At 42.4% G+C, this 21,630-nt stretch overlaps 1 protein-coding gene across 2 annotated transcripts in view; it reads left to right on the forward strand.

The window, feature by feature from the left end:
- ENOX1 (ecto-NOX disulfide-thiol exchanger 1) overlaps positions 1–21,630 on the forward strand; it is a 443,224-nt gene that overhangs the window by 393,236 nt on the left and 28,358 nt on the right. For both annotated transcript variants that reach the window (XM_070942714.1, XM_070942715.1), the window contains exons 12-13: positions 4,961–5,145; positions 21,231–21,338. In XM_070942714.1, the coding sequence (XP_070798815.1) occupies positions 4,961–5,145; positions 21,231–21,338 (293 nt within the window). The remainder of the gene's footprint in view (positions 1–4,960; positions 5,146–21,230; positions 21,339–21,630) is intronic.

Here is a 21,630-nt window from a genome sequence, read left to right on the forward strand (position 1 = left end):
TAGTATTCCATATGACAATTACACCAGTGGAATAAATAATGTGCCTTTGATTACAAATGCACAAAGAGTCGGTTGAGATGATGCATTCAATCACGGCACCTTTGTAGACAATGGGATTTTATTACGATCCCAGATTAAACTTTGCAAGATATTTGCTAAGCGAAAAGCCATCCTCGTGGTAGCCAAATCGAGGAAGCAAATGGAAGGTTTGTCTGTAAGTTATAGCCGTGTTCCCAACATGCTGGAAGATAGCACATTTTTCATCCCTATCTATATTTACGCCGAAATAATTTATTTAAATAGTGCTGTTTTATAGTCTCCTGCCTTTTGCTAGCACAAACTTCAGCCTACACTGCAGAGGGTGCAATTCATTTCCTCAATGTAATTTTCATCTCTGCATACTAATCGATTTTTCCACAAACACCTGCTATCAGTCACGATAATAAAACTGCCATTTTAAATTGAAAAGGAGTCGAACGCGGCTTCCTTAGGAAATGACTTAAGTGTCTTTCAATGCTACTTAATGCGGTAATGCTTCTGTGGTGCCAACATGTTTCCAGCCCTTTTGCATTTTATATGTTTTTATTCTCTTCCGCCGTTTTCATTGGCATGGAACTTGAAAAGTGAGGCTAACATTCGTTGGCGGATTTTTCATATCTCAGAATAGAATAAAATAGAATAGAATGGAATGGAATGGAATGGAATGGAGTGGAGTGGAGTAGAGTAGAGTAGAGTAGAGTAGAGTAGAGTGGAGTGGAGTGGAGTGGAGTGGAGTGGAGTGGAGTGGAGTGGAGTGGAGTGGAGTGGAGTGGAGTGGAGTGGAGTGGCGTGGAGTGGCGTGGCGTGGCGTGGCGTGGCGTGGCGTGGCGTAGAGTAGAGTAGAGTAGAGTAGAGTAGAGTAGAGTAGAATAGAATAGAATAGAATAGAATAGAATAGAATAGAAATAGAAATAAGTTGGAAGGGACCTTGGAGGTCTTCTAGTCCAACCCCCTGCTCAGGCAGGAGACCCTACACCATTTCAGACAAATGGTTGTCCAACCTCTTCTTAAAAACTTCCAGTGATGGAGCACCCAAAACTTCTGGAGGCAACTTCTGTTCCACAGATGAATTATTCTTACTATCAGGAAATTTCTCTTTAGTTCTAAGTTGCTTTTCTTCTAAATTAGTTCCCATCCATTGCTTCTTGCCTTGCCTTCTGATGCTTTGGAGAATAGCTTGACTCCCTTTTCTTTGGGGCAGTACTTTGCTTAACAACTGTGGCAAAACAGGTCATAAAATCGGGTGTGTAACTTATTTAACAAAACCTCGCTTAGCAATTGAATTTTATTTTATTTTAATTTTTTTAGGCCTCCTATTTAAAAAAAGGAGGTGAAATTTCAATCACCCAGTCGTGGCCTGTTAATTTTTTTTTTTTTTAACCTGTGGAGAAGCTTGTAGGACACTTTGAAGGCAGGTGAAGAGGTCCTGTGTGTGAGAGAGAGACAGAACCTTTGCTCCAAAATATTCCCATTTACACGTAGTCCTTGACTTACAATGGTCCGTTTAGTGACTGTTCGAAGTTTCAATAGCCCTGAAAAAAGTGACTTACGACCGTTTTTCACACTTAACAACCGTTGCAGCATCCCCGTGGTCACGTGATCAAAACTCCATCCATTGGCCACTGACTCATATTTATGACGGTTGCAGAGTCAATGGGGAAGCCCGACTCATTGAATGACCACATTCCTCACTGAACAACTGCAGTGATTCACTTAACAACCACGGTCGTAAAATGGGGCAAAACTCACTTAACAACGATCTTGTTTATGAAATGAAAATGTTGGGCTCCATTATGGTCGTAAGTCGAGGACTAGCCGTATTAAAAGACAGAGGCAACATTTCAAATCAACATTTGGAAGAGAAATTGTTGTTGTTTTTTTAAAAGAAAGAAACGCGATAAGCTTCTTGAATAATCTTTATTAGTTCATTGTGCAGGCCGAGCCTTCGGTAATTGGTCACAGCAGGTGACCAATATTTGTAGCTGAACTTGGCTCTTTCTTGAAAAATTAAATCAGGTTTAATGTTTAAATGAAAAAAAAAAAAAAAACAACCCCAGGGAAATCCACAGCTATCGGCAGCTGGTCTAAGTTGATTTTTTTTTCTCTCAAAAAAGCAAAGTCCTTCAGTGTTTGCTTACTAAGAAGACAAGACGGTTGAAGTCTCCCACAGTCCCGAGGGACTCTTATCATCCCTTTCGCTTCAGAAATAAGATAAATGCTCGCGAATAAACATTTGCCATAAACGTTCAGCTCCCGCAGCTGAATCTAAAGAACAGAAAAAGAAAAATTAACTGAAACATTTCTGCACAGAGACTCCAGTCTTCAAGACTTTAAAAACCGATAAAAGGAGCCATCTCTTTGAAGGCCAGTCGGAATAAGACGCTTTAAAAACAGGACTCTCATTTAAGGGCATAAAAGAACTGAATCTGTGATCTGAAATATTTTTGGTTTTTTTTCCTCGTGCAAAGATTTTACTGCAAGGTCAGAGGCATGTTTTTCAAGGAGAATATTGAGCCAAATTAAGGCCAGGGAGGCGGATTGAAAAATCAGAATTTGGTATTGGCATCTGTGAACCAAAATGGTTGGATAAATGAGACCAAAAGCAGAAAAAAAGGATAAGAAATAATTTTAAATTAATTCAGTATATGAAGAAAAAAAGTTCAGGAAACTCCAGTGTTCAATAAGGAGGAAGGCACATTCTCACGTGTTATTTTTGCTGTCATTGAATCATCTTTTTCTGCAGATTCGGTACCAAATACCAAGATATTTGGTATTTCTTGGGCTGAGGCACCAGGAAGTTAAAGCAGGGGGTTGGACTAGAAGACCTCCAAGGTCCCTTCCAACTCTATTATTCTGTTAGAAGTTTTCATGTTTAGATTCCAAGTCAAAATTCTCCAAGCACAACAGCTCCAATACCTTTTTCTTGAAGTAATGTTCAAGATAAGCGCTTCTGAAAAGGGTGTAAACATTTCAATGTTCACCGCCCTGAGTCCTTTGGGAGAAGGGCGGTATATAAATAAAATAAAATAAATAAATAAATTTCAATTCCAAAATATTAACACTGGGTTTTTAGAATGTGGGGTAGCAGCATTTTAAGATAGTTTAAAGACTGGTATTTTTAAGGTAGTATAAAGATTGGTATTTTTTTCAGTTAAATGTAGAGAGAGCTTGTTGTATCGTTATTAACTCTGTGCTAGAAAAAAGTCAGAGATTTTTGTTATATATTTGTTCGATGTATTTTCCAGTACATCTGGATAGTGAGGTGAGCAATATACAAATTAATTAATTAAACAAATAAATAAATGTTTTTGTCACCCTTTCATTTTTTTTTTGCTATTCCATTTCCCTTTTTTCTTTTACACTAGCTTGCCTTTTAATGTTTTATGTTGAAAATTAATAAACACATTATTTTAAAAACCTCCAAATATTAAGATTCATTCTTAAGCTGTAAATAAATACCATCCTGGATACATTTTTTTTAATTTTCAGCTTCTTTTTCCTGCAGGACAAGAAAAAGTGTTTGGTTCAGCTCTATTTGTGTGTTTTGTGTGGTTAAAATCAAACATCCCACCAAACCATAGTTAGGGACTTCCTTGTAAAGTATAGTTCATGTCCACCAAGATTTGGCGGAAGAATTGAGTTATTGAACCCCTGGTTCTTAAAGAAAATAGAATTCATGCAAAAAACAGTGTATTACTTGGTGTGAAATCTTAAATCAGGATTTGGGAATCCAATCATTAGATTATAATATAATATTATAATTATAATATTAGATTATATTTTTCTTAGAAGCCTCAGCCATGTTTACAGTCTGTATGGAAACTGTCTTATTTGAGTGTCTGGGGAGGGGTGTCTACCAGACAGAGAAGTACCAATAAAGGAAAATTTTTGTCAGGATATAAAGAGTTAATAGCTGTAAACTGATGAGAAGTTGTAAGCAACTGGAAGCTGATGCAATAGAATAAGGCAGCCATTAGAGGGCGTCCATTAAAGGAAACCATTAGAGGGCGTCCCTTCTCCTCCAACCTTCTCCTCAAGCCTTCTCTTCGTGCACTGTACTTCTTGTTCTCTCGTCGTGTGTATCATTGCTCTTCGTTGTATCAGTAGCTGTAAAGGTATTTAACCATGCATAGGTTAGTAAATATTTCACTGTAGATAAAACCACTGTTATTTATATAAAAGGCTCTGTGTGCTGTGTGCTGTGTTTTGCTCCTGGGTTTATCTCATATTACTAGTTACGCTGCCAAAACTCTGACAATCTTTATAGCTCAGGATTAAAATGAGGGGCCCTTGGTGCTCTTGGTTGTTTTCTTGCAGATGTTTCATGACCAAACTAGGTAGCATCATCAGTACTAGAAGGAAGGAGGGTTTGAGGAGTGGAGGAGGAGGAAGAGGAAGAGGAAGAGAAGGACTGTTGGGTCTTGGGTGTTCTCTGAGCTTGGTTGTTTTCTGGCAGACATTTCATGACCAATCTAGGTAGCATCATCAGTATTAGAAGAGGGGAAGGTTGAGGAGCAGAGGAGGAGGAGGACAAGGAGGAGAAGGAGGAGGAAGAGGAGGAGGAGGACTGTGAGGTCTTGGGTGTTCTCTTGCAGATGTTTCATCACCAAACTAGGTAACATTATCAGTGCTAGCTATGACTCTCTACTAGCAGTGATGATATTTGGGTAATGAAACATCTATAGGAAAACAACCAAGCTTTCTATCTAATGGACAGTTGATCTTGGACATTCCCTGGTTAATTCACAGACTGCTATAATCCTGCAGAAGAAGACAGAGTCAACGAGCCAACTCAAGAGAGCATTGATTTCATTTCTTTGACAGGAGCAGCTGCAACTTCCTGTCCCTTTCTTTGTCCCAGCGTAACATCTGTCAGATCTTGTTCTTCTATCTTAATTACCGACCCTGTTCCTTCTCTCAGCCTTAGCCGTTCAAGCTTACGCCCTGAAGGAAGAGAACGACAGTCTCCGATGGCAACTCGATGCCTACCGCAACGAGGTGGAACTTCTCAAGCAAGAGAAGGGCCAGCTGTTTCGCACCGAGGAGAGCTTGACAAAAGATCAGCAACTCCAGTTTTTGCAGCAAACGGTCCAAGGCATGCAACAGGTACCTCTGCCTAACACGTCTTAACCTCTTCCGATCTTGTTTGGTGGGAAGTTGAAGTTTGATGGTGTTCTTAGGAATGGAGAAACATCACCAGGCTGGGTGCCATCACTTGTGAAGTGGCAGGTAGGAAAGCTGAGTTCTATTCCAAAAGCCACCCAGCTAGTTTTCATACCTGAGGCAGGACTACAACTCATGGACGCCTGGTGATTGGTCCAAATTCACCCAGCTGGCTTTCATTGATAAGGGGGAACTAGAATTCACAAAATGGTCATAAGTGCCTTTTCCCAGTCCTGTTGTAACTTGTGCCATTGTATGCATGAACTGCCACACCGCCATGAGCTTCATCATACCAGCACAGCTGGCATCCTGCCGCTCGCGGCTGTGCCAGTATGTGAAACCTCGTGGCTGTGCTGCAGTTCCTGCATACAACGGCACAAGCCTTGCAGAGTCCAGCTCTACGAGGTGGCGGTGCGACGAGTCTCACAAAGACTCGTTTCTGTTGTGGCCCGCCAGCGGCCTGTGCGGATTGTTGCTGATCCCGACAACGAGGAAGCTGGTGTGGTGCTGCGCCAGCAGCCTGTGCAGCCGGCGCTTGAGTCAGACAGCGAGGAGGCTGAAGAGGATGTGGTGCCAGAGGCAGGGATTCAGTCAGGGCCTTCAGAACCTCCAGAGGCTCCTTTAAGTGAAGAGGATGAAGAGGAGGAGCCTCTTCTCAATGCATGGGCACGCAGAGCTGCGAAAAGACAGGAGTGGTTCCTCAGTAGGAGGCCTCCTCGAGAGTAAGACTTGGGGCTAATTGGCCACTCCCTTAGCCTATTTAAGAAAGAACGAAGCTTGTAACAAGCTGCAGGAAACAACTTTAGTTTGCTAATCATCACGTTGGGATGTCTCTGCAACCTTGCTTCTGGGCTTTCTGCCAACTCCAGTAAGACTCTGACTATCTTATCTGTGGAATTCTGGCAGGCTGTTAAGAACGCTTATTAACAGCCGGCATTTGCTAAAACTGCGTTATTTGAGTAAACTAAGTTTGGTTCAGAGTTTGTGTGTGCTGTGTTCTTTGGGATCCGTAGCTGGGGCAGAACAGTTTCTGGCAGGTGGGGCAGAGGAGAAACGAGACGCGTGGAGCGAGACGTGGCTTCCCTTGCCATCTCTTCTCTCCCACCCCGCCGGGTATGACAGGGCTCCTCTGAGAAGCTTTCTCGCAAGTTCAAAGAGTTTGGCTGAACTCGCGGGAAAGTTTTTTCTACAACATGTCTCCCTGGACAGAAAGGCGAGGAACGTGATGGTGCTGGAAAGGTAAGATGCGCGTCTCGCAACCCAACACGTCCCGTCCCACCCCCAATGGCAACAGCAGCCTGGCTGCTTCCCTTCCCCACCGTCTCTTTATTGAGAGGGGTGGCAGGTGGGGTGGGGGGAAAGCGGGGCGCACGTCTTACCTTTCCAGCACTGTCGCGTTCCTCGCCATTCTGTCCAGGGAGACACATTGTAAAAAAAAAACCTTTCTCGTGAGTTCAGCCAAACTCCTTGAACTCGAGAGAAAGGTTTTTTTACAACTTGTCTCCCTGGACAGAATGGCGAGGAACGCAACAGTACTGGAAAGGTAAGATGCGCATCCCGCTTCTCGCCTGCCCCACCTGCCACCCCCAAATTGCACCCTAAAGGGGGCAGGTGGGGGCGGGTGGCTAAGCGAGGGGCAGGAGCCTGTCATGCCCAGCTGCAGGAGTGGGGTGCGTTGTTGGTGTATAATAAGCCCGATTGGCCTTATTTTCAGGATATGTCTTATTTTCGGGGAAACACGGTACATACATACATACTATTAGATGTCAGCAATCGGATTGCAGTAACCATCTTGCAATTGATATGATCTGAAAATGAAAATCCATTCAACTTAATGGCAGTTCTTCCATTATACTTATCCATTTCTGAGCTAATTTTCCCCATAAAACTCCGTTACACTTTAATTTCATACCCAGTATGAAGCCTCTAACGAACAAATGGAAATAATGTCTCGTATCCATGGTAACAAATGAGATTTTCTTTACCTGATCTTAAGATGGAATTGAATTATACATCTATGACATTTTAGTACCGAAGGAAGCCTTCGTCACTTACATTCCCCTGGCTTTAAAAAACAAGACAGATATTCCATCTTTCTTACATGTGAATCAGAATCAAGCCAGACTCAACTAATTTTTATATAATAATGTTATTAAACATTACAACTAAAAAGATAAAACCTAAAGCAAACTAAAAAAAAAAGTGAATAAAACTTCAAAAAGTGTGGAAAAGAAAATAATAGAAATAAAAATAGAAAATATAGAAATGTAATAAAAAGAAGAAATATATAAAGGAATGACTTTCCTTCCTCAGAAGTGTAAAAGAATTTTAGGAATTTATCATCTACTCTTAAAATACAACAAATGAATTCTTTTCCCCAAATCTCATTTCTTATCTATAAGCAAATCCTTAAAGTCTCACCGTTCCAATCCTGATCAAAAGTTCATTAAGAGTTACCAGAGATAACGTATCTGTATTAATCTTGAACAAATAAACCAACTTTATCTTCCTTCTTTTTACTTGTAATAATCTTTAATCCCTTCAAATAATCTCCTAAAATTAAACTTTGTTTTTTCTTTGTCCCTTCTCACAAAGTTCTTCTTGAAAACTTTAACTTTGGACCCTTACTCTTTTTGTAAGTTTGCAAAATTAACACTCTAATCTCCCTTTTGCTATTTATTCCACACACACATTGTATTTAAAATGTCTTTCACTAAAGATTGACGGAAAGTCACCTGGTACTGTGAAATCTGTCAATTCAAAGATTCCTTATAGTTACAAAGCAATTGCCGAGCAATTCCTGAAAGTGATTAGAAAAGGAAATGCACAATAGCAATAGCACTTAGACTTAATCTAATTTAGCCGTAGGTACCTGCAGTCTCCCGAGGCTAATATACAGTATCAGGGAAGCCTCCTTTGTCTGAAACCTCCATTATTATTGCCTTATTCTTCTTCCATAAACAGATGTTTTTTGCTTTCACGCTGCAGCAAAGCTTCTGCCAATGAACAGTCAATATTGATCTTTAATACGTCACGTGCCCCATTACTGGTTTTAAGCCTGCCAAGCATTTGTGTCCCACTCTTCGTTCTAAATATGTTTAAATATAAATTGATATAAATTTGATTTATACACAGCAAATCTAGAGAAATAGATCAGTAGGTGTTAGCACTTACAAATTGCCTCTTTGTCTGTTTCATATTCTTTATAAAAATGTGTTATACAGTAGATATGTGTCTGTCTCTCTGTTGGTAGATACATGACATAGAGGTAGGGGTCGGGAGGGGGGGAGAGAGATGAAGATATATGATAGAAAGAGAGATAGTATAGTATAGTATAGTATAGTATAGTATGGTATGGTATGGTATGGTATGGTATGGGATGGGATGGGATGGGATGGGATGGGATGGGATGGGATGGGATGGGATGGGATGGGATGGGATGGGATGGGATGGGATGGGATGGGATGGGATGGGTTGGGTTGGGATGGGATGGGATGGGATGGGATGGGATGGGATGGGATGGGATGGGATGGGATGGGATGGGATAGATAGATAGATAGATAGATAGATAGATAGATAGATAGATAGATATGGATGAATTGATGGATGGATGGATGGATAGATGATAGACTGGATGGATGGATGGATGGATGGATGGATGGATGGATGGATGATAGATAGATAGATGATGGATGGATGGATGGATAGATGATAGATGGATGGATAGATGATAGATAGATAGATAGATAGATGATAGATAGATAGATAGATAGATAGATAGATAGATAGATAGATAGATAGATAGATATGGATGAATTGATGGATGGATGGATAGATGATAGACTGGATGGATGGATGGATGGATGGATGGATGGATGGATGGATAGATAGATAGATGATGGATGGATGGATGATAGATGGATGGATAGATGATGGGTGGATAGATAGATGATAGATGGATGGATGATAGATGATGGATGGATGGATGGATGGATGGATGACAGATAGATAGATAGATAGATAGATAGATAGATAGATAGATAGATAGATATGGATGAATTGATGGATGGATGGATGGATAGATGATAGACTGGATGGATGGATGGATGGATGGATGGATGGATGGATGGATGGATGATAGATAGATAGATGATGGATGGATGGATGGATAGATGATAGATGGATGGATAGATGATAGATAGATAGATAGATGATAGATAGATAGATAGATAGATAGATAGATAGATAGATAGATATGGATGAATTGATGGATGGATGGATAGATGATAGACTGGATGGATGGATGGATGGATGGATGGATGGATAGATAGATAGATGATGGATGGATGGATGATAGATGGATGGATAGATGATAGATAGATAGATAGATAGATAGATAGATAGATAGATAGATGATGGGTGGATAGATAGATGATAGATGGATGGATGATAGATGATGGATGGATGGATGGATGGATGGATGACAGATAGATAGATAGATAGATAGATAGATAGATAGATAGATTGATTGATTGATTATGGGTGGATAGATAGATGATAGATGGATTAATGATAGATAGATGATGGATGGATGGATGGATGATGGATGGATGGATGGATGATAGATAGATAGATAGATAGATAGATAGATAGATAGATAGATAGATTATGGGTGGATAGATAGATGATAGATGGATGAATGATAGGTAGATGATGGATGGATGGATGATAGATGGATGGATGGATGATAGATAGATAGATAGATAGATAGATAGATAGATAGATAGATAATAGATAGATGGATGATAGGTGGATAGAGAGAGAGAGAGATCCATGGATTTCAAGTCCCAGAATTCCCCAGGCTGTCTTGCTCTCTGAGAATATCTAGGGGAAAAAATACTATACAGATACTCCTTAACTTACAACAGTTCGGTTAGTGACCATTTGAAGTTACAATGGCCCTGAAAAAAGTGACTTACAGCCATTTTTCTTACAACTTACGATGGTTGCAACATCCCCACAGTCACGTGAATAAAATCCGGAGGCTTGACAGCTGGTTCACATTTATGACGGTTGCAGTGTCCCCTGATCCCCTTTGGCGACTTCCTGCCAAGCACAATCAAGGGGGAAGACAGATTCACTTGACAACCAGGTCACTAACTTAAAAAAAATGCAGGGATTCGCTTAACAACTGTGCCAAGAACGGTCGCAAAATGTGGCAAAATTCACTTAACAATGGTCTCACTTAGCAACAGAAATTTGGGGCTTCATTTGGTCATAAATCAAGGCCCACCTGCCCAAACACTTTCTATCTGGATAGAATTCTCTTTCTGGAGGCATCCAAAATCTGAAATGATTCGGTTCCATTATCAATGAAACTTGATGTTCTCATAAAAAAATGTTTCCAGAACACGCCACTAAAGGGAAAAATAACATCCATCTCCCCGGCTTTTGCATGTCTGATGTTATAATCTTTGAGAGAATCTGTGTTTAATCTGTTTCCCTTCATGTTGGAAAACCGTAGGTACTTTTGCCAAAAGGTATATATATATTATATATATATTATATATATTATATATATATATTATATATATATATAATCCTTAAGCCTGTTTATGATAACTACCAGATGACTTTGCAAAACCAGAGACTTCTGCTATCCTAATCACGAAAAAAACATCGCTTCTGCCGCCAGCCTGGGATTTTTTTTAACTTCCAAGTACATGACCGAAAGTTGTTCAACATTTCAAAAGTCGGCTCTTCTATGAATCATATCGGACACAAAATTGGAAAACTTCCTTAAGAAAACAGAAAGTTACAACGCCTGACGGCCTCTAAGCGCTGCTTCGTGGGGCTGTGAAAAGTTTTCAAAGGACAATTCGTAAAGCAATTTTGCAGAAGCCAAGAATTCTAGCCGGAAGGTTGAAATGGCCGTTGCTTCTGAAAGGGTGATTGAGGCTACTGTTCCACGTCAATGGGATGTGAGAATAACCTTGGGACACAGAAGGAAGGAAACGGCGCTCCTAGACAACAATGAGACATCTTGCAGGAAATAGGTTTGGCTAGTCTAAAGAAAGGGACATGGTGGCTCAGTGGCTAAGACACTGAGCTTGTCGATTGAAAGGTCAGCAGTCCAGCAGTTCGAATCCCTAGTGCTGCGTAATGGGGTGAGCTCCCGTGACTTGTCCCAGCTTCTGCCAAACTAGTAGTTCAAAAGCACATAAAAAAATGCAAGTAGAAAAATAGGGACCACCTTTGGTGGGAAGGGAACAGCTGTCAAGCTTTGTTGTTATCTCCAAATAAATGAATTTCCAAACGCCCAATCTTTGAGGAAATTTTTCTCTTTATTGAGCATAACGAACTGACCCTGACTCAATGCGCAGTTAGCACTGAACTTTGCCCCCCCCAAAACCTCTCTTTCGGGTTCCCAATTCTCTGCGTCTCATTGGCCATCTTCCAAGTCACTCTTCTCATCCCATCTCCGTCAGTTCACAGGAATGTCCCCCCCCCATCCCATCTCCGTGGAGACAGTTCTTCAGGGGAATTAAGTAGGTGAAAGTTCAAGCCTCTCCTCTCCGTCCTTATGGTAGCTTGGAAGCTGACAACAGCGTTCCGTGCGCCTTTGGCATTGAGTCAAGGCGGCCACATGACCACGGAGATGTCTTTGGACAGCGCTGGCTCTTCGGCTTTGAAATGGAGATGAGCACCGCCCCCTAGAGTCAGAAACGATTAGCACATATGTACGAGAGGAACCTTTTACCTTTACTAATCTAAAGAAAAGAAGAACTAGCAGGGACATGATAGCAGTATTCCAGTATTTGAGGGTTTGCCACAGAGAAGAAGGGGTCAATTTATTTTCCAAAGCATCCGAAGGCAAGACAAGAAACAAAGGATGGAAACTAATCAAAGAAGTAGAAGCAACCTGGAACTAAGGAGAAACTTCCTAACAGTGAGGACAATTAACCAGTGGAACAGCTTGCCACCAGAAGTTGTGAATGCTCCATCACTGGAGGTTTTTAAGGAGAGACTGGACAGCCCACCTGTCTGGAATGGTAGAGGGTCTCCTGCTTGAGCAGGGGGTTGGGCTAGAAGACCTCCAAGGTCCCTTCCAGCTATATTCTGATTGATTGATTGATCTCAGCCCGCGGAAGGGGCAGGGAAAGCATCTCAGATGAGACCCTCCATCGTTCTCTGGAAAGTAGAGGCAAGGGTGGGAAGAAGGATTTTGAGACTTGCAAGATGGATCCCAGCTCTTCCAAGTGGTCAAAATTGATGCCAGCCTTTTCAATGGTCAAAATTGATGCCAGCCGTCCTTTGAGATGGTCAAGATTGATGCCAGCCCTTCCTTCCAGGTGGTCAAGATTGTCAGCCCTTTGAGGTGCTCAAGATTGATGTCAGCTCTTGGAGATGGTCAAGATTGATGCCAGCATTCGAGTTGGTCAAGATTGATGCCAGCCTTTTGAGGCAGTCAAGACTGATGCCAGCCCTTCCAGGTGTTGGGCAGCCCTACATGGTTTAGGTCCAGGGTACCTGCAGGACCATCTCCTGCCTGCCTCCCACCGTCCTGTCTGCTCTCACAGGGCAGCTCTCCTCAAGGTACCATCGACCAGACAATGTTGTCTGGCAACGTCCAGGGGTAGGGCATTATCTGTGGGCGCTCCTACCTTCTGGAACGAGTTACCCACCGAGCTCCGGACGACGCCTGATCTCCGTTCCTTCCGTCGAGGCCTGAAGACTTGGCTATTTCAACAAATGGGCTGATTCCGATTCTTGGGTTTTATTATTTATTATTATTTGATTTTAATTGGTTTTAATTCGGATTTTATCGTATGTTTTTGCTTGTGTTCGCCGCCCTGAGTCCTTTGGGAGAAGGGCGGCATATAAATATGTGCAAATAAATACGTGCAAATAAAATAAATAAATAAACCTGTAGAGAGCTTTCATTTTCTTCCTTCCATTTCTACCCAGAGGTCCCCTTCCTAAGAACTGACTCAAAGAAGATCTAGTTTGCATAACATTGTTTGGTCACAGTAGATTACAGTCAGCTCCCTCCCGTCAAATCGGATTAAAACCCTCTAACTCACGAAACGAAGGATTGCAAACTTTAAAGGCAGACGTGTGATCTTCCCAATTCAGGGAAATCGTTCCGAGAGTGTGTTTTCTTCAGCATCGCGTGGAATTCTGGAACCGTTTTAGTGGCCTATGGGGAAAAAAAAGAACAACTTCCTGCAAAGGTCTCCAGACTTCATCCACGCAAACCCAAAGCCAAAGACCAGAGACAGGCAAGAGAAATGTTTTGTCCGTCAATTAGGTTCTTCTGGCCTACAGACAATTGTTTACGTGAGTGAGAGTAATAGCCTCTGTCAGCAACCTTTTCCCATTAAATTAAAAGTCCCATCAGCCAGCTAAAAGACTAATGCCTTCTTATTCTGTAAATTGAAAACAGGTATAGTAGGGCTATTGAGAGATGGGTATAAGCTACAGAAGAATGGACAGAGAAATCCGTTCCCATTTTTCCTCCAAAGCTAAAACAGAAACAGTGAAATTAATAAGAGGATGTGTCCTACATGGTGGAAAGTTAGTTGCATGTTGCCTGTAAATTCCACATGGTAGTAGGAAGGGAGGTGGAAAGATGTTTGGGGTTTAATGGCCCTTGTTAACCAGAACTTAACCAGGTGGGACCTTCCAGGTTCTTACATTGTCTTAGCCACCAACCAAACTTCAGAAATGCTTTGGAAGATGGGTTTTCTCCCCCACGTCTAATATCATAACTTTACTTCCATTATATAGAATACAGAACAGAATAACAAATTTGGAAGGGACCTTTGAGGTCTTCTACTCCAACCCCCTGTTTAAGTAGGAGACCCTATAACATTTTAGACAAATGGCTGTCCAATCTCTTCTTTAAAAACTTCCAGTGTTGGAGCACCCATAACTTCTGAAGGCAAGTTGTTCGACTGGTTGATTCTTCTCACTGTCAGGAAATTTCTCCTGAGTTCTAGGTTGCTTCTCTCTTTGTCCATCCATTATGACAAGTTATACACCATCAGTTCACCTGTCCTCGTTGTAAGAATTTTCTGAAGGATACAGAGCTTCTTCAACTTGTCTTTCATGACATCTTGTTGCCTTGTCCCAAAGGTGCTTTTTTCAAGAGGCAACTGGACTTTCTGGTTTTTCTTTGAAGACATTTCACTTCTCATCCAAGAAGTTTCTTCAGCTCTGACTGGATGGTGGGGAATGGAAGGATTGATACTCCTTGCAGACAGCTGGTCATTTGCATCCTTTTAGAGAGTCGTTAAGGTCACCTGGAGGTCTATCTGTGTCCTCAGGGTCACCTGAGTGGTGCAAATAGGGGTGGAGCCTTCTGGGAACTGCTGAAAGGATTGTGTTGTAGACAGGAGATAGATGATGTCATACCCAGGGTGGGTTCTACTTATCTTTACTACCGGTTTGCATCTTCTATCACCTATGATGACGTCCAGGTCAGTGGGTGGAGTCTCATGGCGGTTTTACTACTGGTTCTTGTGAACCGGTCTGAACCGAGGGCAACCCACCCACCCTCCCCCTCTGTTGAGGGAGGGCTGTTCAATTTTGACCTAGATGGCCTCTTGGACCCCTCTTTCAAAGCAGTGGTCCTCCCTGCCCAAAATGTGGGCTTTGCTGTCTTCAAAAGAGTGGCCTTGGTCTTTCAAATGCAGATGGACTGCTGCATTTTGTCCTGATGGGTTTGTTCTCCTGTGTTGTGTCTGAAGAGGAACTGAAGAAGCTTCTTGGGTGAGAAGCGAAATGTCTTCAAGAAAAAACGAAGTCCAGTCGCCTCGAAAAAAGCACCTTTTGGGACAAACCATCACCTGGATGAGTGAAAATCTCTGTTCCTTTGATAACGTTTTGCTTCTCATCCAAGTAGTTCCTTCAATTCCAAAGAAGAAGAACTGAAGAACTGAAGAACTGAGAAGCGAAATGTCTTCAAAGAAAAAAACCAGAAATTCTAGTTGCCTCTTGAAAAAAAGCACCTTTGGGACAGCCATGAGCTGGATGACAGAGAATCTCCATAGACATTCCTGCTTATCAGTATATACTCCACTGTATGCAGAGATGTGTATGTGTGCATATCTACACACACCAGTCTTCTCTGCTTGGAAAGCGCCATTAATGTCAAGTTAATGATAATCTCAGCAGGAAGCTCAGCAATTGCTTGTCTTCTTCTCCTGGGCTCTCTGCGGAGATGTTTCCTGACAAATGTTTTCTGATATGGACGATACTACATCACATTGGATGCTCCCTGTGTATTTATTCCTTTCATTACATTTATTATAGCACTCCATTCCAACAGACTCTGAGTGGCTTTTAAGAGGAGAGAGAGAGAGAGACAGAGAAATGATCGTTCTCTTTTTGTTACTTCTGAATAGCAACAATATTCTGCTCCCATTCTTAGCTTATCTTTCCGTTCTCCTTGTATGAGGCTGAGCTGAGTACACCCCATAAGCAGCGAAGACATTCCTTACAGGTGTTAAAGGATTTTCCCACACTCCTCCCTCCCAAGGTATCTTCGAAAACCCAGTGCATTTCATTCCTTTCCATCGAATGGGTTTAAAGTTAAATTTAAATGGTGGTGGCACAGTGGTTAGAATGCAGTACTGCAGGCTACTTCTGCTGACTGCCGGCTGCCAGCAGTTCAGCAGTTCGATCCTGACTGGCTCAAGGTTGACTCAGCCTTCCATCCTTTCCGAGGTCAGTAAAATAAGGACCCAAATTGTTGGGAGCAAGAGACTGACTCTGTAAACCGCTTAGAGAGGGCTGTAAAAGCACTGTGAAGCGGTATGTAAGTCTAAGTGTTGTTGCTCACTCACTCACTCACTCACTCACTCACTCACTCACTCACTCTATCTATCTATCTATCTGTCTATCTATTTGTCTCTCATCTCTCTCTCTCATCTATCTATCATCTCTCTCTCTCTCTCTCATCTCTCTTTCTCTCTCATCTCTCTCTCTCTCACTCACACACACACATCTATCTCTCTCTCTCCCTCTCATCTGTCTGTCTGTCTGTCTATCATCTCTCTATCTCTCTATCTCTCTCTTTCTGTCATCTCTCTTTCATCTCGCTCTCTCTCTTTCTCATCTATGTATCATCTATCAATCAATTATCTATCATCTATCACCTCTTTCTTTCTCTCTTCTATCTATCTATCTATCTATCTATCTATCTATCTATCTATCTATCATCTCTCTCTATCTATCTATCTATCTAATAATCTCTCTCATCATCTATCAATCATCAATCATCTCTCCTCTTTCTTTCTCTCTCTCTCCTATCTATCTATCTATCTATCTATCTATCTATCTATCTATCTATCTATCTCTCTCTCTCTCTCTCTCTCTCTCTCATCATCTATCAATCATCAATCATCTCTCCTCTTTCTTTCTCTCTCTCTCTCCTGTCTGTCTGTCTGTCTGTCTGTCTGTCTGTCTGTCTGTCTGTCTGTCTGTCTATCTATCTATCTATCTATCTATCTATCTATCTATCTATCTATCTAATCATCTCTCTCTCTCCCCCCCCCCTCTCTCTCTTCCATCCGACTTCCTAACCGGGAACAGTCTTTGCTTCTCTCCCTAGCCAACTACTTGAAGATCTTAAACGAAGATCTCGGAGTTTTGACTCATTTTAGAAGTTTGTCTTTAAGTGAAGAACGTTTTTTCCAGGGCTAAGCAGCCTTGGCTGAAGATGAGGCTAATAAGTGATAGATGGCCTGAGGTTTTCAAGACAGTATTGACCCAAACGCCAAGGCCCAGCTAACTGCAATTAATGGCACATTTCTTCATACCATCCATTTTCCTCGGGGATCTGCCACGTATCCGTCCTTTGTGTTTCCTCCACACAAAGGGGGGGCGGGGGGGAGAGACTTGGATTTCTGTAGCATTTCGCTTCATTGGAAAACAATTGCATGCTTCATCATTACTAGTTTAATGGCGTCTTTTCATATTCTTTGTCAAACAAAACAACAACAACAAAAACATCTCCGTTCTTCTGCTTCTTTCCATATTCTCCTCCTCCTTCCCTCCTCCTTCTTCCCCCTCCTCTTCCCTCCTCCTCCTTCCCCTCTTCCTCCTTCTCCTCTTCTTTCTTCCCCCTCCTTCTTCCCCCCTCCTCCTTCTCTTCTTCTTTCTCCTCCTCCTCCTCCTCCTCTTACCAAAGATCAACCATGTCTTATCCAGAACATCTTTTACACATTTTAGAAATTTTAACAAGCAAATGGAATGATGCATTAACCAGGGGCTCTGTTCTTCAGTTTAATTAGATTAATATAGTGAGAAATTCTTTGCAGATGCAAATGAAAGTGTTGATGGAAGCAAAGATACAGGGAATGGCTTAGAGGAAGTTGTTTTTAACTTAGGTTCCACAAATACTGTATATTTCGAGGCAAAGTAATGGATAATGAGGTCCCTTCCGTCACCCCCTTGAATATATGGGCTCCATATTGGATTGGAAAAGTTGAAGGTCTTTTCGGAGCCTTAGAATTTCCCCCGTAAGCCAGTTTGTTCTAGTGATTAAGGCACCAGGCTAGAAAGCAGGAGAGGATGAGTTCTAGTCCTGTCATAACCATGAAAGTCAGTTGGATGATTTTGGGTCAATCACCAGGAGACTGGGAGTTCTAGTCCCACCTTAGGCATGAAAGCCAGCTAGGTGACATTGGGTCAATCACCTGGAGACTGGGAGTTCTAGTCCCACCTTAGACATGAAAGCCAGCTGGGTGATTTCAGTCAGGCACTAGGAGACTGGGAATTCTAGTTCTGCCAATCTCCCAGGAGACTGGGAATTCCAGTTCTGCCTTAGAAAGCCAGCTGGGTGATTTTGGGTCAATCACCAGGAGACTGGGAGTTCTAGTCCCACCTTAGGCATGAAAGCCAGCTGGGTGATTTTGGGTCAATCACCAGGAGATTTGGAGTTCTAGTTCCCCTTTAAGCATGAAAGCTGGGTGATTTCGGGTCAATCACCAGGAGACTGTTGAATTCTAGTCCCACCTTGGGCATGAAAGCCAACTAGGTGACGTTGGGTCAATCACCAGGAGACTGGGAATTCTAGTTCTGCCTTAGAGATGAAAGGCAGCTGGGCGACTTTGGGCCAGTCTCTCTCTATCTTTCTCAGGCCAACCTACCTTACAGGATTGTTTTTGTGGTCGAAACTAGGAGGAGGAAGATATGTTGGTGATATTCACTGCCTGGAGTTGTTTCTAAAATAAAGGCAGGATACCAATAAATAAACGAATCAATAAATATCCCAATTGGTCCCCCAACTCTTCCCTTTTTCATCTCTGGGGGCTTTTGACTGCTGATACATCAGTTTCTCCCAGCAGAGGTGGGGGCGGGAGAAGCCATTTTTTTTTGTCTTCTTGGCAACTCAGCACAAATCTATTTCAGATGATGGCTTTGTAGGAAACGAGATGGCGGCTGGCCAGAGACTAATTATATTAAAGGGCTTGAGTGCATAAATTATTTATGGGCTGCAATCCTTACCCGTCCCCCACCCGGTCTTATTAAAGCCAGAGGGTCCCCTTCAACAAATAAAACTTTAGCCCGGATAGATATGACAGCAGTTTTGTGGTTGGTCCCGCTGGCGAGGAGTTAGAAAGTTTTAATGTACGACAAAAATGCATGTTACGTGAAGAGGGGATGTGTTTGGAGGCAGGCCGAGCAGGCACAAGATGCCGGCAGACGTGATTTGCGTGTCCGTCGTTTGAGCCGCCGCCGCAAAAACAGAACAAATTTGAAAAACGCCATTGGTGCAAGACTTTGAGAGAGATTTTTTCCTCCAGACTTGGGAAGACATATAAAGATGGCTTCAAGGTCAAGAGAGGTACTAATACCACTCTGTAAAGCCTTAGTAAGATCCCACTTGGAATACTGCATCCAGTTTTGGTCACCACACTATAAAAAAGATGTGGAGACTCTAGAAAGAGTGCAGAGAAGAGTAACCAAGAGGAATAGGGGACTGGAGGCTAAAACATATGAAGAACGGTTGCAGGAACTGGGCCTGGCTAGTCTAGTGAAGAGAAGGTCCAGGGGAGACAGGAGAGCAGTCTTCCAATATTTGAGGGGCTGCCACAGAGAGGAGGGGGTCAAGCTGTTTTCCAGGTCAGACAAGGAACAACGGATGGAAACTGAACAAGGAGAGATTCAACCAAGAAATAAGGAGAAATTTTCTGACAGTGAGAACAATCAACCGACGGAACAGAAGCTGCCTTCAGAAGTTGTGGGAGCTTCATCACTGGAGGCTTTCAAGAAGAGACTGGACTGCCATCAGTCAGAAATGGCGTAGGGTCTCCTGCTTGGGGTGGGGGTTGGACTAGATGATCTACAAGACCCCTTCCAATTCTGTTAATCTGACTTTAATCTGACTTGAATGAACAAAAGGACCAAGGGAGACATGATAGCAATCGTCCAATAGTTGAGGGGCTGCCACAGAGAGGAAGGGGTCAAGCTATTTTCCAAATTTGTTAAGTGACAAAAGTCACTTAACAAATTTCTTATTGAGCAACATAAATCCCGGGCTCCGTTGTGGTTGGGTTGTAAACCGAGGATTACCTGTAGAAGGGTGCAGTATCTGACTTTTTTCCAATAAACGATGCTGCGGTTTAATGGTTAGCTGGCCTAGTCATTGGTATTTGAACACAGATCTTTTTAATATTTATATTTTATTGTGTTTTTAATTTAGGTGAAACGTTTGTGTGTATATATATATATATATATATATATATATATATATATATATATATATATATATATATATATATATATATTGTAACTCCATGCATGTTATAAAGGGGGGGGCATGATGACTCAGCCGTTAATGACGCTGAGCTTGTCAGCTGGAAAGCTGACAGACAAGGTTCGAGACCCAAGCGCTCATTGACGGGGTGAGCTCCTGTTCTTTGCTCCAACTCCTACCCACCTAGCAGTTTGAAAACGTGCAAATGCAAGGAGATAAATAGGTACCACTTTGGTGGGAAGGTAACAGTGTTGAAATGGAGTTTGTCTTCGGACAACGCTGGCTCCCTCAGGCAAGAAATCAGTCGGACACGACTGGACAGGGGAAACCTTTATTTTTTCATGTTATGCCAGAGGTCCCCAAACTGTGGGCCATGGCCCACTAGTGGGCCGTGAGGTGTTTGCAACCAGCCTCCAAAACGTCCGGCGAGTGTGTGCATTCACAAGCGCATCCTCACAAACAGTGGGCGAGTGTGCATGCATGTGCTCCGTTTAAATGAGTGGCAGGCGAGCATGCACGCTGCTCCCGCAAATGGAACTGTGCCAGTGTTGAAATATAAAATTTGTTATTTGTTATTATGTGGGCGTGGCTTGGTGGTGATGGTGGGTAATGTGACAGGATGGGTGTGGCCAACTTTTTTTTTTTTTTTTTTACTTTTAAAAGCATTTTTTCTATAACCTCTTCGGCCGAAGAGGTTGTAGAAAAAAAGTATGCTTTTAAAAGCCTCTGACAATCAGGCAACTCAGCTGGGATCGTCAGAGGCTTTTAAAAGCATTTTTTCTACAACCTCTTCGGCTAAAGAGGTTGTAGAAAAAATGCTTTTAAAAGGCTCTGACGATCCCAGCTTAGCCGCGGGATCATCAGAAGCTTTTTTTTTTTTTTACTTTTAAAAGCATTTTTTCGGCCAAAGAAAAAAATGCTTTTAAAAGTTTTTTAAAAAGCCTCTGATGATCGCGCGGCTCAGCTGGGCATGGGGGGGGGAGCAGGAATTTTTGCTACTGGTTCTCTGAACCACCCGCCGCCATCGCTACCGGATCGGGCGATCCAGTCTGAACCGGGAGCATTTCACCCCTGAACTGTCCATGTGTGTGCGTGCTTGCTGCCCGCTCACATGGAACCAACCCCTTTCTCCCCGCACCCCCGGCCAGTCCTCAAAGCCGGAAACATTGGACAACTCTGTGTTATGCCCTAGGCTAAATAAATCAAGCCTCCCTAATTATCAATGTCCCTTCTTTTTTTCTTTTTTTCTTTTTTTTTGTAGCAACTGTTGAAAATCCAAGAAGAATTAAATAACAAGAAATTGGAACTCGAACAAGCAAAAGAAGAGCATTCCCACACGCAGGCCGTGCTGAAGATCCTGCAGGAACAGGTGAGCTGGGTATATGTTTGGATAGGTCTCTACAGCGTTTTAAGCAGCCACAGTTGACCTCAAGTGCACACCGAATGGAGAAGCTTCAGCAGGAGTCCATCAGTAAATCCTTTGGGATGAGAAGAGATTACTTCAATCAAACAGTCAGTAGTAACATTTTAGTTAAGTAATACATGAATGATGTGTTCATTAGATAGGAACTCCTCTCCTCCCCTCCCCTCCCCTCCACTTCCCTCTCCTCTCCTCTCCTTCCCTCCCCTTCTCTCCCCTCTCATCTCCTCCCCTCCCCTCC

This window comes from Pituophis catenifer, unplaced genomic scaffold (genome assembly GCF_029215685.1).
Source record: "Pituophis catenifer annectens isolate HBS135680 unplaced genomic scaffold, rPitCat1.0.hap2 SCAF_4, whole genome shotgun sequence".
In the NCBI taxonomy this organism is placed as follows: domain Eukaryota; kingdom Metazoa; phylum Chordata; class Lepidosauria; order Squamata; family Colubridae; genus Pituophis; species Pituophis catenifer.